The sequence below is a fragment of the Passer domesticus genome, chromosome 7, assembly GCF_036417665.1.
Source record: "Passer domesticus isolate bPasDom1 chromosome 7, bPasDom1.hap1, whole genome shotgun sequence".
Taxonomy (NCBI): Eukaryota; Metazoa; Chordata; class Aves; order Passeriformes; family Passeridae; genus Passer; species Passer domesticus.
The window spans coordinates 1663408-1681605 of NC_087480.1; the positions used below are offsets into that span (position 1 = coordinate 1663408).

At 39.1% G+C, this 18198-nt stretch overlaps 1 protein-coding gene across 5 annotated transcripts in view; it reads right to left on the reverse strand.

Annotated features, from left to right (window-relative positions):
- Nucleotides 1–18198, reverse strand: part of DIAPH2 (diaphanous related formin 2) — a 167851-nt gene that overhangs the window by 61018 nt on the left and 88635 nt on the right. For all 5 annotated transcript variants that reach the window (XM_064426472.1, XM_064426471.1, XM_064426470.1 and 2 more), the window contains 2 exons: nt 9013–9176; nt 547–682 (listed from right to left, as the gene is read on the reverse strand). In XM_064426472.1, coding sequence (XP_064282542.1) covers nt 547–682; nt 9013–9176 — 300 coding nt within the window. The remainder of the gene's footprint in view (nt 1–546; nt 683–9012; nt 9177–18198) is intronic.

Genomic DNA, 18198 nt, shown 5'->3' on the forward strand with positions numbered 1-18198 from the left:
CTGTCACAGAGGTCTCATGTGAAATACAATATTCTCCCAGCTGACAAGCTCAACACATTGCTTTTTATTGTGCTGAAATGTCACTCTGTACCCAGGCTTCAAGCTCAACTAGATTTTCCAGCTCCTAATAGGACTACTGGGAGAACATCCATCCTAACACAGACCCCCAAGCCCAAAAAGAAAGATGTTAATTGCCACAGTACCTTGATTATAGAGATGTTTACAGAATGAAATTAACAACAAAGCAAGGAAGGCACTTCTTGGAAGTCAATCCATAAGGAAAAAAAATCAATTAAGTGCTACAAATGCAAAAAAGCCAATAATTCAAAACACCACTCCTTGAAAGGAACATTACACACATTAAGTGGCAGAAATGGAATGACATGACCAGCTAGGCTGAAACAAAACAGAATTTTCCACTTGGAAAAGTGAACTTTTTCCAGCTTTCAGAACAGTCAGCAAGTATTTCTCATATTGATCAGAAATAGCCTTCAGTTTATTTTGCCTTTTTTACTGATAATCTCTCAGCTAAAGGTGCTGCCTTACCTTTGTTCATATCAATCAACTGCTGCTTCTTCTTCTGTCTCTCCAGCCTCTCGCGCTCTGCCTTCTCCTTGGCCAGCTTGGCCCTCTTGGTTTTCTCCTCCAGTTCTCTTCTTTTGTTGTTTTCTTTTAATGCCTCCTGCATTGGAGGAAAGGAATGTGAGTGTCTGTACAGTGAGGAGAACCAAAATAACCTGGTGTTCACATGAAAGGAGAGGAGAAGAATCCAGGGACTTGACCCAATACTTGGAGCACGCTGAGAAACCCTGGAGGGAACATAATGCACCTCATTATTTGTACGTGTGAGAATTATTGATCAGAGCAATGGAAACTGAAATAGCTTTGTATTTATGATAAAGGAAAAAAAAAGAATTTATTTTCAGCACCAACACATTTGTATTTTTCCCTATTAAGATTGCAAGTCCACCTGAAGCCTGTGCCATGCTCTTAGGAGGGATGAGTGGGGAGGAAGCCAAGTCCACTATGATGGAAATTCAATTCCAAGTGGCTGAAACTCAGGTGTTAGAATTTAAATATAATTCAGCAGAATTTTTTGTTGAAATAGCCAGTCTGGATGTCTAAAATTCAGAAAACACAGCAGAAGAAATGGAAAGTAGCTGAATGTTTAGATTATGGGTAAAAGGTCTCTGAGGTAACAGGTTATACCTGAGGTCCCTGAGGTAATAGTTTATATATTTGCTATATAGAGCAAATTAAAAATCCAAGACTCCCAAATGCTTCCAAATACAGAATATTCATTCAAACAAGGGGCAGCATCTTTCAGTGTGCCATTTCAGGATTTTCCTGGGGTCAAACACCACATTCCAGCCCTGTTTTGCAGAGACTCTGGACACCAGGTGCTGGTACCCACTGCCCCACACAGAGCAGCTGCAGCACAAACACCATAAACACCTTTTCTTCCAGAAAAAAAAGGCAACTAAAGGGCAAACCCAATGTCTTGTCCCTTTTGGTTTTGGCAGTTCTGTCACTGCCTGTTCAAGCATTTGACAGAGATTTCATTTTGCTGCAGCTTCCCAGGCTGGAGTGGGAGGAAATGCCCCCAGCCTTAGGAGAGAAAGCAAATGTGAAATGCCATGGCTGCACTGGTAGCTCAGCAGCCACTGACATTCTGTGATCTGATCACAGATTCCATCACATTTTCTACCAGGAAATCTACAGCAGACTGAGCTAAACAAGCTCTGAAGTTATTTTATCTGGAAATTCTCCTTGAGCCCAACTCGATGAGTTCTATCTGAAAGAAGATTCAGGCTGCACTTCATAAAACAGAATGGATACCAATGATTATTAAAAAAAAAAAGCCATTAAAAATAAAGGTTTAATCTTCTTGAAGAACAGCAAGATAAGAAAATCCTGATAACTCTGTGTGAGAGTAGCCCTTTTTATCTATCTACACCCATGCACCTCCTGGAATGGACTTGCTTGTTACTCCCCTCCAGCAGGCAGTTGGACTCTCACCCATTCCATATTTGTTGTGTCATTTACTGCTATACATTTAGTCAGACTTAGATGAAAGCTGGAAATAAATCATTGGCAAGAACATACTCCCACCTGCTTTCAAAGTCAGTGCAGAAGGCAAAAGAAATCTATTTTCATCTATATTTATAAGCACACTTTATATTTAAATGAATATTGCTAACAAATTTGATCACAGTTTCTCAAAACTGACGGATGATTAATGTAAATAAAGAGAACTTTGACTCAGGTGCACAGTGGTTTCTGCAGCATCTGCTCTGCCTGAATTGTATCAATCATTTCAGTTTCAATTCCTACAGTTCTACTGCACAGGGTTATTTTTCTCTCTCATGGTATGCTTTTATATTCCCCCAGACCTTTTCTCTTCCAAACATCTGAGTTGCTGTGGATTTCTCCTAATACAGAACAGTGCTATTCCAGATTAGCAGGGTTTTTTTCAACTATCAAATGCCAGCGATCCTCTTTCTGTTTAGTTTTGCAGGCCAAATTATTTCAAAAGGTAAAGACCAGTTTGATAACTATAAAAAAAAATAAAAATATATCATTCTGTAACTGGCAATGCTTTTAAAACAGGGAATAAAAATCAGCACTTTTTGATACTGCAATACAGTGACAAAGAACTTACTACTGTTCATAGGGATCTACTGGACAACTAAATTTATTCTCCAATTAAAACTAAACTAATCTAACAGCTAGAAATCAGACAAAGAAGCCATCCTCTGGTAAGAATAAAAGCCTTCTCAGCAGCCTTAGAACACATTTTGAAAAGTACTCTTCTAGATGCTGTCTTCTGAAAACATGTAAGTGCATGCAAAAAGGGAAATCATTTTCGAGTGAATCTCAGCAGACAGAAATATTTAAATGCATAAAACCCTTTTATTGATATGCTTTTCATGACCCTCTCTTATTTTGGTTGGTGCATAAGGGCAAGCAGTTTTGCTAATTCAACAGCAAATTAAAAGTTAGAGAAAGTTTGAGTGTGGGTTTGCTTTGTTATAATAAAACCAAAACCGAATTATTGTCTCTCCTAGCAGAGAAAAGAGATTCAGCAAGGAATATTATCTCTCTTTAAGTGAGTTAGTTGAAGGAGCACATAGTTTGATGTTCCCCCTTGTGTTTATTAGGATTCACTGAAGTGCAGCTCTGGTACTCAGCACTGCCAGTTTACAGCTTGGCTTCCTTAAGCAGCAAATAAAAAATTAATGCATCTCTTGCATTCTGCACATCTCTTAAGTTTTGACAGACAAACATATTCACACATCGACACGGTTGTAAATAGACTCTCGAAGGTAAATTATTAAAAACAAGAAGAAAGAAAACAAACTGTAATGCACAAATCTCCCTGGATATTAAAGATGCAGCTGGCTACAAAGCGGTCATGCACCAATAATGAGGGCTGCCTGTGATCCCTCAGGCCTTCCCCAAATTTGCCTTGCAACTGCAAAAATATGTCAACTGAACTTCCAGCAAAATAATCTTCTTCAGCCATAAATCATTAGGAAGGACCAACTCAGATTATCTGGAAGTTAATCTACAGAAATTCAGAGTTGAAATACAGCAGATTGAGCAATCAGTGCGCATGTAAAAGGAAGATCTTTCATGGGTGTTCCTTGGAGGATAACACATTTAAATACATTGTTATCCCCATGAAAATAATGGAACAGAGATGTCACGAGCTGGCATTAAACAAGGGCAGGCAAATTGAATTCCTGCTGGGGGGCAGTGAGCGCTGAGCAGAGGGTGAGGCTGGGACAGTGGCTGGGCAGCAGTGACACAAATGTCCTGGGCTTGCCAGGACACACCGAGGGCTTGGCAAGGGAGGGAGAGGGGTTTGCTGCTGGATGCAAAACTCCAAAAACTGCCCAGGCAGAGGAGCTTTGCTGTTACTGTCATATTTTCTGTAAAATTCCCTTTGCCCAGGATTTCTTTCCTGGGAAGCTGAGAAGCCACAGAGAAAAAGAAAAACAATTTTATCTCATTTGATTCTCCTGTGTTTTGCTGCTTTGGATTGTGGTTTGGAGATTGTTTATCAACAGGTGATTGTTTAATTGGTTGCATGTGAATTGTTTTTATTTATTGGCCAATTACAGCCAGCTGTGCCAAGGCTCTGGAGGAAAGAATCAGGAGTTTTGCAGTAATATCTTTCTAGCTTTCTGTATTCTTTAGTTTAGCATTCTTTAATATAATACCATAAAATAATAAATCAGCCTTCTTAGAACATGGAGTCAGATTCCTTCCTTTCCTCCCTTTGACAAGGGTCTCAAAAAATACCAGAGTTTGCAGTGTTTACTATCCAAATTTAACGGTACCAATGAAAAGCTGCTTGGTATCCCTTAATTACTGCACTGTGTGAGTTGGAGTCATTGTTAAATGAGCCTTGAGTGGACAAGCTTGGGACTGTTTTTCCTGCTCCTGTCCATCAATATTTGGATAGCAGAACAAACCTCGTTCAGGTTATTCCTGATAGAGACCCAGAGCTGAAATAAACACACAAAAACAAACAAAGCTGTAGCATTGTCTTTACAAAAAACGCACCACTTGAAAACAAATGTTGTCTCTTTGGGTGCAATCCTAAAAGAGAAACCATGGCCCAGAGCAGACCAATTATTGTTTTGCCCCAAAAGCAATCTTTCTGGGTCAAGGAAGAGACAAATGAGTGTTTTGGCACATCATCATGTGAGCACAAGCCTTTAGACTTTTTATCAAAAATTCTTTCTAAGGTAAGTCTGTAAGAGATGCTCATACAGGAGCCTGAATCCAACAGAAAAAGTGAATTACTCTTTTTAATAGCAGGACCTTGAATGTGACATGCTGAAAGGTTTCAAAGTTTCTGGGTAGAAATTTTTGACACATTTTAAACGAGACTGTGAGAATTACACCCCGTGTAGTATATAAGGACAAAATGTAATTAAATAACAAAATAAAACCTCCTGGCTTGGGAAGATTTTGCAGACTTTCTGAAAGACTGTGGTTGGTGTACTGTGGAAGGAAGCACTGCAGAGGGTGTGTGGCATTCCACTGCAAAGAAATCACAAATGTGGAAAAAACAACACTGCGGGGACACGCTCCCACAGCTGCAGGCTTTTCCTGGAGGTTTCTTACACCTTCCACTTCACGCTCCACTCTGTGTTCTGACAGGATTAGCCACTTCCATTAGCCTGCCTGGATTCTCCTACACGTGCTAGGCAAGCAAATCTGAACTTTGGGAAGTGAGGAGCTGTAATTGACTCCAGCAGCAGCACGCTAAATGAAGCTGCAATAATGCAGTGATCAATCTGGAGCCACAATTAAGACAAATACGGATTCCAATTATCAAATTATCTTAATAGGAAATAGGAACAAACAGAATGATGAGGCTAAGGTGATACATGTGAAACAAAACTCTGGAGGTGTCAGAGAAGGCAGGTTCATTCCAGTACCAGAGCTTTCAGAAAGGTTTAGTGCAGATGTTGGCAGCTGCAGGCTGCACACATCATCTGTGCAGGGGTCTCTGCTGGCCTCAGCATCAGCCCCAAGGGCTCACTCAGAGCAGGTGATGAAGGCACTGCCTCACAAGAGCTTTTCAACAGCTTAAGCTCTGCCTCAGCCAAAATCCCAAACTGTGCTTTGCTTTCAGAGAGGAATGAGGATTCAAAATCCTCATTTAAATATTACAAACTTCCAAAGATAATGCCTGGAAATAATGACATTTCTCAGTTGGGCTCACTGCTACCAGCACTGAATATAAAACAGAAAAAAAAAACTAAAGAAAACCTTTAAATCCTGTTCCTTTCAAGATTAGGAAATTTAACTTCATGGTTTCCTCTGGACCATGTCCTCCACTATAACTTTTGAAAATATTCCCTAATCAATGGCATCTCCACCCTGAAATCTGGCATGCAGTGCTTGTCCCCCATCCACAAAGGCAGGCACCTCAAGAGAGAAACAACCTGGGTCAGAACAAAATCCCAGCTCCACCTAGGCAGTTATTTCTACACTTGTCAGCAGTGTACTTGAACTCAGTTTAATTTCTTTTATTATTACTTATTTTTGCACCTTTTGGGGAGCTTCCAAGAGAAATGCCATCCTTGTGTTTTACACAATGAATAAATCACTTACCTAGCAGCACTAACCCCTGGTAAATAAACTGAGTTACTGCTCCTGTGTGAATTGCACCCCCTGCCCACCCCTAATTAATGATTTGTTCAGGATAATGATTAAAACCCATTCTGCTCAGCACTAGCTGAATGTGTACACTCAGATGAGAACTGAGAGAGCTTACAAAAGGTTTGTATTTTGGGTTTGGGGCAGGGGGGAGGGAGGGCTTGCTGGATATTGCCTGTTAATAAGGACAGTGTTTCACTTTTGGTACCACCTCTTGGGAAATTTCGCTGAAGAAAATACTTCTTGCTCATTATTCTTTATTTTTTCCCAGCTTCCTGCTAGCTGGAAACTGTTATCTTTCAGGCTGCATTAAAGAAATGTTACTTTTTAGGCAGAAGGGATGAAGTGTATTCCCAGACAAATAACCAGAGAGAACAATGAATAAATAGAGCCTTTCTTTTAAACCACTCCTGAATTACAAACACAATTTATGAGTTTGAAAGCTGGGAATTTAGCCTGACTATGCACTGTATTTCACGGTAAATCAGATGTTTATTATGTATTTATTTATGTATTGTAGATTCATTGAGTTGTATTACTGTAGCAAATGACCTGCTGCATTCCAGGGACACTTCAAACCAGCCACCACAAAAACCACTCCTGAGTCACAGAGCCTGAAACTTCCTTTGTAGCAGGTAATAAACAAACAAATATCAGGGAGAAGGAAGGGTCCTACAGGTCCATTTGTACTCAGGATGCTGAATCCACTGTGGGAAAAAACTGTTTGGTATGAAGGCAACAAAACAGATATTCCTGTTCTGTCAGGTCCAGGGCATCAATCTTCCCAAATCCTGGAGCCCAGAGTAGTGGGCACCAATAAAAAGGGTTCAGTTTGCTGATCATTTAATGTGCCTCCTCATTCTGGGGAGATTTTCACTTTGTGGATGTTGCACGGCAGGGCACACAGCAGCCATCAATCAAGAGCAGTGTTGATACAAAAGGACAATTTATTTCACTGGTGTTTTACCAAAGCCATCTCTCATTCTGCCACCTGATGAGTTCCACACATCTGCTTAAATACTGCCTGAAACTGGAATAAACCCTTGTTCTCCATGTACATTTATAATGTACTTTAAGATTTAATTCCTTATTCAGACCTGCATTTACACAAATTCACCACTGATAAAAGTGTCAACCAGATTAAAAAAAAATAACACTCCACTGAGCAAAACAGCCTCTCTGCAACCAGACCCAAATATCCCAACTTTGTTTTTTTAGACTCAAAATTCACCTTTAAGACCATCTGCATTAAAGGAAGCCCACAGAACAAACAAAATCTAAAACATTTAAAAACTGGGGTTTTAAAGAAAAAGGAAATTTCAAGAAAAAAGGAAAACTTTTTAATAAAAAAATAAAATTATCCAATCTAGTGCTGAGGTGCATATTTCACACACCTTCCACAGCACAATCAGCCTGAAAGGAAGTTTATGTTCATTTACAAATGCAGGCGTGACAGATTTGGTGGGCGTTTTTAAATCCTCTACCACCAACACAAACAAACATTCAGAAAGTGACAGCCTGAAAACATTACAGGTCACTTGATACAGAGGGTGAGACAGCAAGTTAAAGACAAAAAATGGAAAAGAACAAACTGGCATCTTGCTCCAGGCAACTGATTAATCATTATTTGATAAGAGCCTGATCCTTTGGGGCCTGATGTTGTATCAGGTTGCAGTTGTCCTCAAGGACAGTGGAAATTTGTGCTCACTTTCAATGGAAGCAAGGACCAAAAATCTAAAAAATGTTTCTTCTTCAGAAGAGTTCTAAATATTAAAGAAATATTATTATCTAGTGGATTAAAAAAAAAGAAAAAAAAAAAGAAAACCCACAACAAACAGTGGGAAAAAAAGAAAACCCACAACAAACAGTGGGAAAAAAAGAAAACCCACACCAAACAGTGGAAAATAAAGAAAAACCCACACCAAACCACCCTTTTTGCTGCTTTCAACTCAATTTGCAGTTGGCAGCTCCAAGAGAATACACCTTCCTCTTTATTCTCCAGCCCTGAACTGGACTCCTGTTCCCTGGCAAAGGGAAATCCTGTGGATTTAGTTCCTTCCTGTGATTCTCCAGCCACCTGGAGCACTTTAGAAGCTCTAAACTGAGCTGGCTCATGGCACAAAAAAAGGAGATTTATTCAACAGACTCATTTATGAGCAAGGACACAGAATAATGACAAACAGGAAACAAGCACCCATCAGTAGTTATAAAATCTCTGCAATTGCACCTCAGCCAGTCACCAAAACCCCAAAAGAAGCTGATGGGAGCCCTCAGAGGGAGCAGGGAGGCATCACAGCAATGGGAACAGGAGAAGTTTAACATGTGCATGCTCCAGGGAATGTCTGGAGATGTTCTCTACCCCGTCTGATCTGATGGCTCCTGGATTCTTATCAGTACTTATTACTTTTTCAAAGTAAATCCCACAGATTAAAGGGATCTCAGCATATTTTTCCTCTGGGGAAACTTCTTGCAAGCATCAAAATGTTGAGGAAATCTTAATTCCTTTTTGTAAATTTTTTTGCCCCTTTTAGAAAAACAAAATCCTTCACTGTGAACTTTGAATGTTTGGCCTGATTCATTACATTGCTAAAATATTAAAGCTGAATTAAATTTGGCTCAACCTTATCCACAGTTCAGTTGTCAGCTTACACACTGGAGGACAATATGTCATGAACAAAATCTAAATAATTCTGGAAATGTTCACCCAATTTCCTGCCATGGAACAAAACACAAAATTAAGCATAACAGAAAAAAACAAATACAAGGAAAGAATTAAAACTAGGAGAAAAAAATCTGTAAGAAAATACATAACATTTTGCAGGTATTACTCACCAAGAACAGAGTTCTGAAGTTGCTCAGATCACCAAAGAATTCTTCTATGCTTATTGCTTTGGGATCAAAGGTGAAGTATTCTCCCAAATTTTCATACAATTTTGTCATGTTGTTGTGCATGTTGGACAGTTTTTCATATTGTTCTCGGGCACTCTCAGCAAAGCTGTGAGCTTTTGTTAAGGAAAATGCCTCAAATGCAGCACAAATAAAGGAATAAAAAACCCAGAAATAAAGGAAACAGGACACAAGGAAAGAGCTCTCAGTACAAAGGCTACAACTGCAAAATGTGCAGGTGCTTCCAAAGATGACATTTTTATAAATTAATTATAATATTATTAACATTAGCATTTTATGAATTAATATTATTAATGTCTGCAAGTTCATGGCAACACTTCCATTAAATGTTCCCTCTCCAGTGGTGAAGATTTGCCCCTGACAGAGAATACAACTTGCTCTCTAAAATTTTTAAACACTGTAGGCATTTTTATTTGCAGAAATGAACAATTTTATAAAAAGAATTCTATGAAAACACAGTGAAATTCAGTTTGCAGAGAATCTGTGGTCTCAGTGCTCCAGTGGAGCCATGTCCCCCACCTCACACCCATATTTTATATGGAAAATGTGCATAACTACCAAGGACAAAGTCATACAGTATGACAGCTCATTTTCTTTGCCTTTTATTACAAAATTCTTCTCTGTGGGTTCTTTCCTGCCCAGCCACACAGTTCATGCCTCAGGCTCCCTGTATCAGGCTCACTTTTTGAGGCACAATCTCAACTCTGTAATTTCACCCAACTTACAAAAATGAAATATCCACCCACCCGTCCCAGCAAACTGACAAACAGCTTGGAGAAATTATTACTGAAAAAAAACCACCATGGAACAACAGAAGTCTTGTTTGTTTTTTTTTTTTCCTTAGGAAGTGTGGAAGCCTAGAAATGAGACTGAGATTGACTTTCATCCCAGCAGCCATCATTAAAAGTTTGACATAATGCTTTTAAATAGAAAAATGTGCTGCTTTTTCTTCCTTGTGTGAAAAAAAACTACATAAATATATATATATATATATATCTCCATAATATCTCTGGAATATATCTATAAGTTATTATATATATATATTTATATATATATTTTATATATATATATATACACACACACAATTATTTTGGAAATAGAGGAATAGGGTGCAAGCTACTAAAGGAAATATTGGATTGCCTCAAAGCAAGTGCATTTTAGTCTGCACTTTTCTTCTGTGGGGTTGTTTGGAGCCACAGAGTCACAAATCACTGGGCAAAGCACATCTGCTCCAGGACTAGAGCAGCTCTGCTGATGGAAGAACAAAGGACAGGAGAGATTCCCTGAGCTGGAGATCCCTGCAGCCCGTGGCTGCTCCCCCTGGCAGCTCTTCCATGAGAATTCTGGAGGTGAGCAGGGCAGAGCCCAGCTCCAGCCTCTCCCCAGACCTTCCCCTCTCATTTCAAAGCCCCCTGGTGCCACTTTTCTGATCTCACCCCACTGCTGACACCTCAGGCTCTGCAGAACAACAGCCTGCAAAGCACACAGGGACAGACACACAGACAAATCCTGAAAAAAACAAAACATTTCTTTTTGAGATTTGACTGAACCCAGAAGGGATCCTGCAGAAAACAGTCAGCAAAGTGCAGAATAAAGCCTGGACATTCAGGATGTTCTGTGCAGTGTTTCTGTGGCTCTTGGGGCTGCTGAGCACCCAAAGCTGTCCCTGCACCAGCACAACAGAGCTGAAAACACTTCCATTGGAAAGGGGCCAAATATCCCACCTGGATGTGCCCATTTTAACTAATAGAGAGTACATAATAAACAGTTAAAAATTGGTTCTTAAAAGTATGATTAAAAACTTCATCAATATAAAATTTTCCAAGCAATCCTCTCAACCAAAGCCTCAGTGGCCTAAGAGCAGAGCTGGTAGCTTCTAAAATTCATTCAGAAACAGAAACCCACTCAGTGATGGATATTAATTTATAAAATCAAGATTTTGAAACAATATCTGCCTATATATATTGCCACAGCAGTGGCAACACCTAATTCTCAGTTTATGGAAAACAAGTTGAACCTGCTTGATTAGAATTTCAGGCTTGGACTGTTGAGCTGCTCATCTCCAGATAAACCTGGTGCAGTTCAGTCTTCAGTGACATTTAACTGCACAAAAGGAAATGAAAGTTTAATGGCAAGAATACATTAAATAGGTAATAATGGCACATTACTGAATTATTGAGCACAGTCTAAAAATTTTAGAAAAACACGAATTGCCTTAGAGTCAGCAGACTGCTGTCGTGAGCAACTCACCAAAAAAGCAATACATATAAATGTACAAATTAATTCAGTGCATCCTTTAAAAACAACCTTACATAATGTGATACAAACCCAAAAATGACCAAAAAGTCTGAAAAAAAGAAAAATACTTGGACAATTCCAGATTTGCAGCCTATTCTTGGAGACAGAGCTCCCAGCTCTCCACTGATGTTGCACTCACATAACAAATAACAACAGTAAGCACTAAAAAACCCCAGCAGAGCTGCTGAAAGGAGATATTTTAAAGCACCACTCTAGAAATAGACACTGTAATTTCAACATTATTATTTTTTATCTATTAAGTACCAAACTGCAAGTAAGAAATATCTTTAACAGATGGCCTGCAAGACAAAGGGATGTCAGCAAGACAGATGAACAGGGTGAGCCAAGAGAGAACTGAGCATTTCAGCTGTGCTTCATTTTGAAGAAGACAAGGCAGAGCTGTAAAGACAATAGTTCCCAGTCATAGAGCATGCAATATTAACAGAGTTACTGTCACACTCTGTGTGCTTCATCCAGCCTCCCTGCTTCTATCCTATTAGTAGTTGAAAACATCCCCTTGAAATGCAGTGATTCAGGCAAAGGAGGAATTCCAGGGGAGCACAGCCAGATGTGCCAGCATTATTTCATGAAAAAACCAGTGAGGAATGTGAGGTGTGTCAGCTTTGTGTAATAGCAACCCTTCATTCCAACAGTTTTCCTGAAGAGAGATTGAAGCTTTACCAAGTGCTCATTTAAAAACTCTAAACTTGGTTTCATTCTCGCCACTCCAAACCAAACCAAAAATCACAGATTTTTTTCTCTAGCAGGTTGAAAGGTGGTTGTTCAAGTAGCAGAAAGCACTTTATTCAGAAGCTTGGTTTTCCCACGTTTCCTTGCATGCCATTGCAGAGCAGGATTCTGGCTTTGGGAACCACCAGGCTAAATATCTGTTCGAATTTGGTAGAAGAGAAAGTTTGAGCCAATGGTGTCATCTTTAATGAAGGATGCACAAGAGCTCTCAGTTTTAATCTCCCAGCTCATTCATAATAGAGCATTCTTTGAATTGGGCTGTGGCAATGCAAACAGAACTTATTAACTGAAGACAGAAATTCAGCTTTAATAGCACTAAGTCATTTCCACTGATAGCTCTATTTTCACCTGCTATCAGGATGTAAACACATGCTAACAATTTCATCACTCTCTCCATCCATAATGCATCTCTGTGACTGCACAGCAGCCAAGACTTCTGGAGCATACACAGATAATTATGAATCACAATTATATCCCTAATCTTTTCCTCCTCTTGGAAGCCTTTGCAAAAACAAAACAATACAAAAAAACCCTGCAGAAATCTTCACTGCAATGCTACTACACCCTGCCCAAATCAGAGTCCAAAGAAGCCAAAAGCCATAGCAGGAGCCCAAGTTTATCTGTGTACACACAATCATGTGCTTTTGAAAAGCTTAAAGATTCCCCAATAAAATACCATAAAAAGCTCAGTGTGAGAATTTCTTTCTCATCACAAAGCAAATTACCTCATCATTCAGCATTTGACAGAACAGCTCAGGAAAAAACCCAAACAAAGCAAACCACAGTGGAGCAGGGGGTTCTCAGCTCTCTGGGAGCAAGGAGGGCTCTGCCTCCCCCTTTGTTCCATTAGCACCTGAAATTCTAATTAACTATCAGAATTATAGTTCTCATTGGAAAAAAACAGGATTTCAGTGGGTTTTGTGTTTGTGGGAATGAAGCACAGAAAGGTCACCACCATCCAAGAAGAACCCTGGCTGGACCTGCTCCTTCTCCCAAAATTTCAGAATAACCATTAATTCTTGTTAATTAGGATGAAGCTTTCAGACTTGTGCCTGAATGGCCATAAAATTTTCATCCTGGTAAACACTAAAATACCTGTCAGTGTTTACTTCCTCCCAGCTCTAAGCAATCAATTCAGTTCCTAACTTTGCATTCAAACTTCTCTGTAATGAAAAGACAATTTCCATTGATTGACCACATTGCTATGCACAGGAGAAAGCTTTAGTCAACATCATTTCAATATTACTTTTTTATTTATATTCTGTTAACGAGGACACAAAGATCACTGCTCAATTCTCTAAAAGTCCCAGAGGAAGTCTCTGGGCAAAAACTGATAAACAAGGGCCTACTTTATAAAATATTCAGTACAAGGAGCAAAGCCCCACAGAACTTTGAACTTGAACTGTTTTATACTGGGGAAGTTGGCACCAAGATTTAGGTGGCAAATTAGCAATTTCCTGTGGCAGCAAAAAGAAAACTTTAAAAATAAATAAGAGCACTTGGCTCTCCAAAGTGAACACAAAAGGCAAAATTTCTAAAGCCACAGGCTAGAGAGAAGGCAAGATCTTATCTATTAAAAAAAAACCAAAAAAACACTACACTTAAAAATTAGAGTTAGGCATTAACCTAAACTAACCCGAACCACTTGCGGGTTTTTTATTCAAAGAAAAAGAAAGTTGCTGAACTCAGAATTTTTTTCCAGTATTGTAAAAGAAAAACCTTCCCAAATTCCATAGTCCCATTTTAAAGAGAGAGTTTTTAAAAGCTCTACAACCACTGAAACAAACAAACATTTCATGCTGGCTAAAACAACACTTTATCTGCACTGATACCATCACCAGGACTGTGAAACTGCCTTCACACTGCCTGACACCACAAACCATCCAGTTCTTAATTCTCAGTTGTGATATTCTGCTTTTTAAATAATTTCAAACAGGATGAAGAGTGGTATTTCTAGCTTTTTTCATACTCAAATATATTTTTTATTTTGTGGTGGTAGACAATTAATCACTATTCCTGCATTAATTAGAAACAGAGAACATGATATCCAAGCATATATCAGACAGAAAACATTGCCAGAGTAATGGATTTGTAGCATCCCTTCCCTGGAGAACAATTAGATAAAAATCTCTTCAGATGAATAAAAACAAGAAGGAAACAACAGAAATGCAGCTTGTACAAACGAAATGCTGTTGTAAAATTTGTTTTGCATATTATATTCAAATTAGTTGTGACTGTTTCAAATAACTGAAGTGTTGACATGCTCTAACAATGTTAAAAATCCCTTTTTAGGCATTTCAGCAAAAGCCTGGTGGCCACTCCTAGAAATATTCTATTACCTTTGGATCACATAATCAGGTGCCTTAAACAATAATTACAGCTTGGTGTGCCCTGAATCTTTCAGGGAAGCTGCAGCCACGTTCCCTCTCTTTGATCATGCAGCTTTTCCTCACTTCAGCTGGCTTTAATTAATGTTTGAGCTATCACTGCACCTGCTTTTCACAAGCTTCAATCACATCTGATGGTTACTTCAGCAAGGGAAAGTTTTTGGTAAAGGTTGGGGAAGGAAAAGAGAAATTCCCCCCTGTATTTTTAGTATTCCTTTAGGGCTGCCATGGCAGAAATCCTCAGAAATCTGAGAAACTGCTGATTGTATAATGTTTCAAGAGCCCAGATGTTCCAAATCAAGGAGGAAAAGGAATTTTATGTCACCTGAGAAAATAAAAAAGCAAACTGAGAATTGTTCAGCACAAACAACTGTTGCAATGAAATGTTCATAAACTCTAGCACAGGAGAAAATGAAAGTGAAAGACTAGACTAAAATGAATTTATTTTGCAGGTGCCCATGTAAAACCACACTGCAAATAAGATTTGAGTAAGGTGGTGTATGTCCCTCCACTCCTCCTTCCCCTCCAGGCATGGCCCCACATTTTGGGATCAATAACTTACCGGGCAGTTATTTTCTAGAAGCTCACCACTGCCTGCACACACACAGCCTTAAACCAAGGGAAAGTCAGGAAAGAGAAGGCATCCCTCAAAATTCTAACAGGCACTTGAGAACATCCCTTAAAGAACTCCTCTGGCCAGAGGAAAAGCCAGAGCAGACTGGAATGGGGATCTGAAATCCAGCTTTTTTTACTCACAGACACCTCTGTGACATCCTTCTCCACCAAAACACTTGAGCCTTTAAAAGAAAAAGTTTCTGTTTGGAGTGTGGAGAACTGTAGAGGGCAAAAAGCAGCTCCATCAACACCAAGAGTTTTGCTGAAGCAGAACTTCAGGACACTTTGATTTTGGTATCTGAAAGCTGCAGCTCCAGGGATTTATAGAGTGCCCTTCCCCTTCAATTTCTGATTTTAAAATAAGCATACAATAATTAGAGAATGGATTTCTAATGGATTATCACTCTAATAAAGCACAATCCTTTACAAATATATCTTTCAGTGATCTGGACAACTTAGTTTAATATAAATTTAAGGATGAAAGCCCAGTTTCCCCCAGGCAATGATTCACAATTGAGGAGCCATTAAATCTCTGGCACATGTACAGAAGTGGAATTCTGTTCATGGAATTTTATTCTATGGAATCTTTACATGATTTTTTCCCCTGTATAATTTTCCATGTGCTGTAGACTGCTGTCAAAGCTCTCTGTCCCCACAGGCTCTTTTATTCTCTCCTCCTCCCCTGTCCCCAGTCCTCTCTGGATCTTCTCAGCTCTGCAGCACAATTTTGGGGATGTCTCAGGGTGCAGAACAGAACAGAGCTCCCTCCTGGGGCTCCATCACCTCTGGGACTCAACCAAAAACCCAACAGAGATCTCTGACCTGAAGTCTGCAATTAAATGTACAAAAGTCCGTTCTATACAATTTACAGAGTATATGTTTTGCAGGAAATAAAAATCAGGAAAACAACCAACTGGAAGTTTTTGAGTGTCCCTCAGCTACACCTCTTGCATGTCACTCTGCCTCCCCTTTGTGCCATTTATCCATTTCCTCCTTATTCCCACTGCCAAGGTATGCACAGACATCTGTACACTCCTGTTCACAGAATTCTTACTGTGAAATGTGAAAGAGTCAATATAATCCTGTGTCTGCTCCTATTAGGGCTTTCCTTTGTAAAAAGGAATGAAAATCTGAAGGTAGAAATAAACTGTCAAAGAAAATTGATATTGTGCTTTGCATAATGCAATTTTCATTTATAATGCTCCAAAGTTCTTGTATTTTAAACTATTAACGTTATGAAAACTCTGCCTTAGTCCAGACCAGTAAAAATAGAAAGGATCATTTTCCAAAGGGATTTGTCTTTTTTTTTTTTTTTTACTGACATCAAATAGTTGTAAGAGAAATGAACAATGTGCAGTAAAACATGACACATTATTAGGTGCTTTTCAAATTCAATCCAAGCAAAGATTATACCTAAATAATCCTATAGTTATCACCTGGAACACGGTGAGCATTTTCACTTTGCTTTAAGATGGATCAAAGAGGGAAAAAAAATAAAGAAAAGAAATATTATGTGATAGGAAAGGGAGTGGAAAGCTTTTTAAAAAGCACTGTTGAGTCTGGCAAGACAAGAGATTTAATTCTTTCTGTACAAGGGGGAAACAAGGAGACAAAACCCCTCTAAAGAGCAACAGCAAGGTAACAAAAAATGAGTCCCCACAGGCCCTGAAAATCCAGCTGAACTGGGTAAATTCACCTTCTGGGGAAGTTCACAAAAGCTTTTATCAGACATGACTGAGGGCACACAAACACAAGGTTTCAGGTTAGTTCCCAGGTTCAATATTCCGATACAAATAAAAGGATTTTTCAGGAAGATGAATTACTAACACTTCTCTTCCATATTTTTTGTCTCTGTGTACTGCCTTTACCTTTCCTCCCCCAGGCCTGCCCACAGGTATTTCTGTGAGGTTCCAGCACCCTCCCAGCCCTCCTTTCAACCCCATGTTGAAATGTTCAGAGTGCCCTGACTTCCTCAGAGTATGGCATCTGCACAGACACAAAACCATGGAATCAACATTCACAACAATACCACCCTGAAAACACAAAACAAAGAACATCCCCTTAGCAAATATTCAAATTAATTAATTGTACTTTATGAGGAACATATTGTTAATACTGCAATTCCTGCTGCGTTGACTTTCTGATTTTTACCTCATAAAAAGGAGCAGACAGTGCACAATTCATCCTGCCATAAACCACATCCTCCTAGATGCACAAGCCCATTACTCTTTTTCTCCATTATAGTAGAGAAAAACCTCTCCAAAGCTTTTCCCCCACACTATTAGCTCTTGATTCCTGATCCACAACCCTTCCATATTTTTTTTTATTTGCATGGGAATTATTTGCTGATTTTTTTATCTGGTAATTTAGCTGTTAGACTAAATGTTGTTACAGACTCCATCTGAAGCAGGCAGATAAAAATGGATTTCTCACCAGCCCCTGAAGACCCTGAATGATCCCTTATCCTGCTGAACATTTTGTTACCTCTCATCCTGCTGTGCTCACACCCTTAAGGCAGCCTGGAGTCTGAGGCTGAGCTTGTCTCAAAGCAAATCAACAATTTTCACATTACTGGTCAAGCACTGCAACACTGACTTACTAACAGCTCCCTCTTGGCTGATACCATGTTTTCTTCATAAAAGAATGGAATATCTCATGATCAATTATGCAGGCCTGGGTAGAATTCTTTTCCCAACAATGAACATTAAGATATTAAAATACATAGATATAATAAAGGGAACAAAGCCAGGTACCAAGCAGAGTACTGTAAAAAACTCCTTTATGATAAAAATAAACATCTGGAATCTTGCCAGATGGGACCTGACCAATTTAAAGTTTTTCAAAATCCATTTCACCGAGCAACATGCAGACTACATCAAATTAAACAATTCACATGAAATACCTCAACAGCACGTCTGTTACTTGATGGTTTGCAATAAAAACAGACTAACAATTCTTTGGATGCTTAGTGCACCACGGAGGCAAATACAGAATTTTAGTGTACCTTATGGAATATTTCATATTTGGAGTGATTAAACCCCCCCTCACACAGAATCACCCA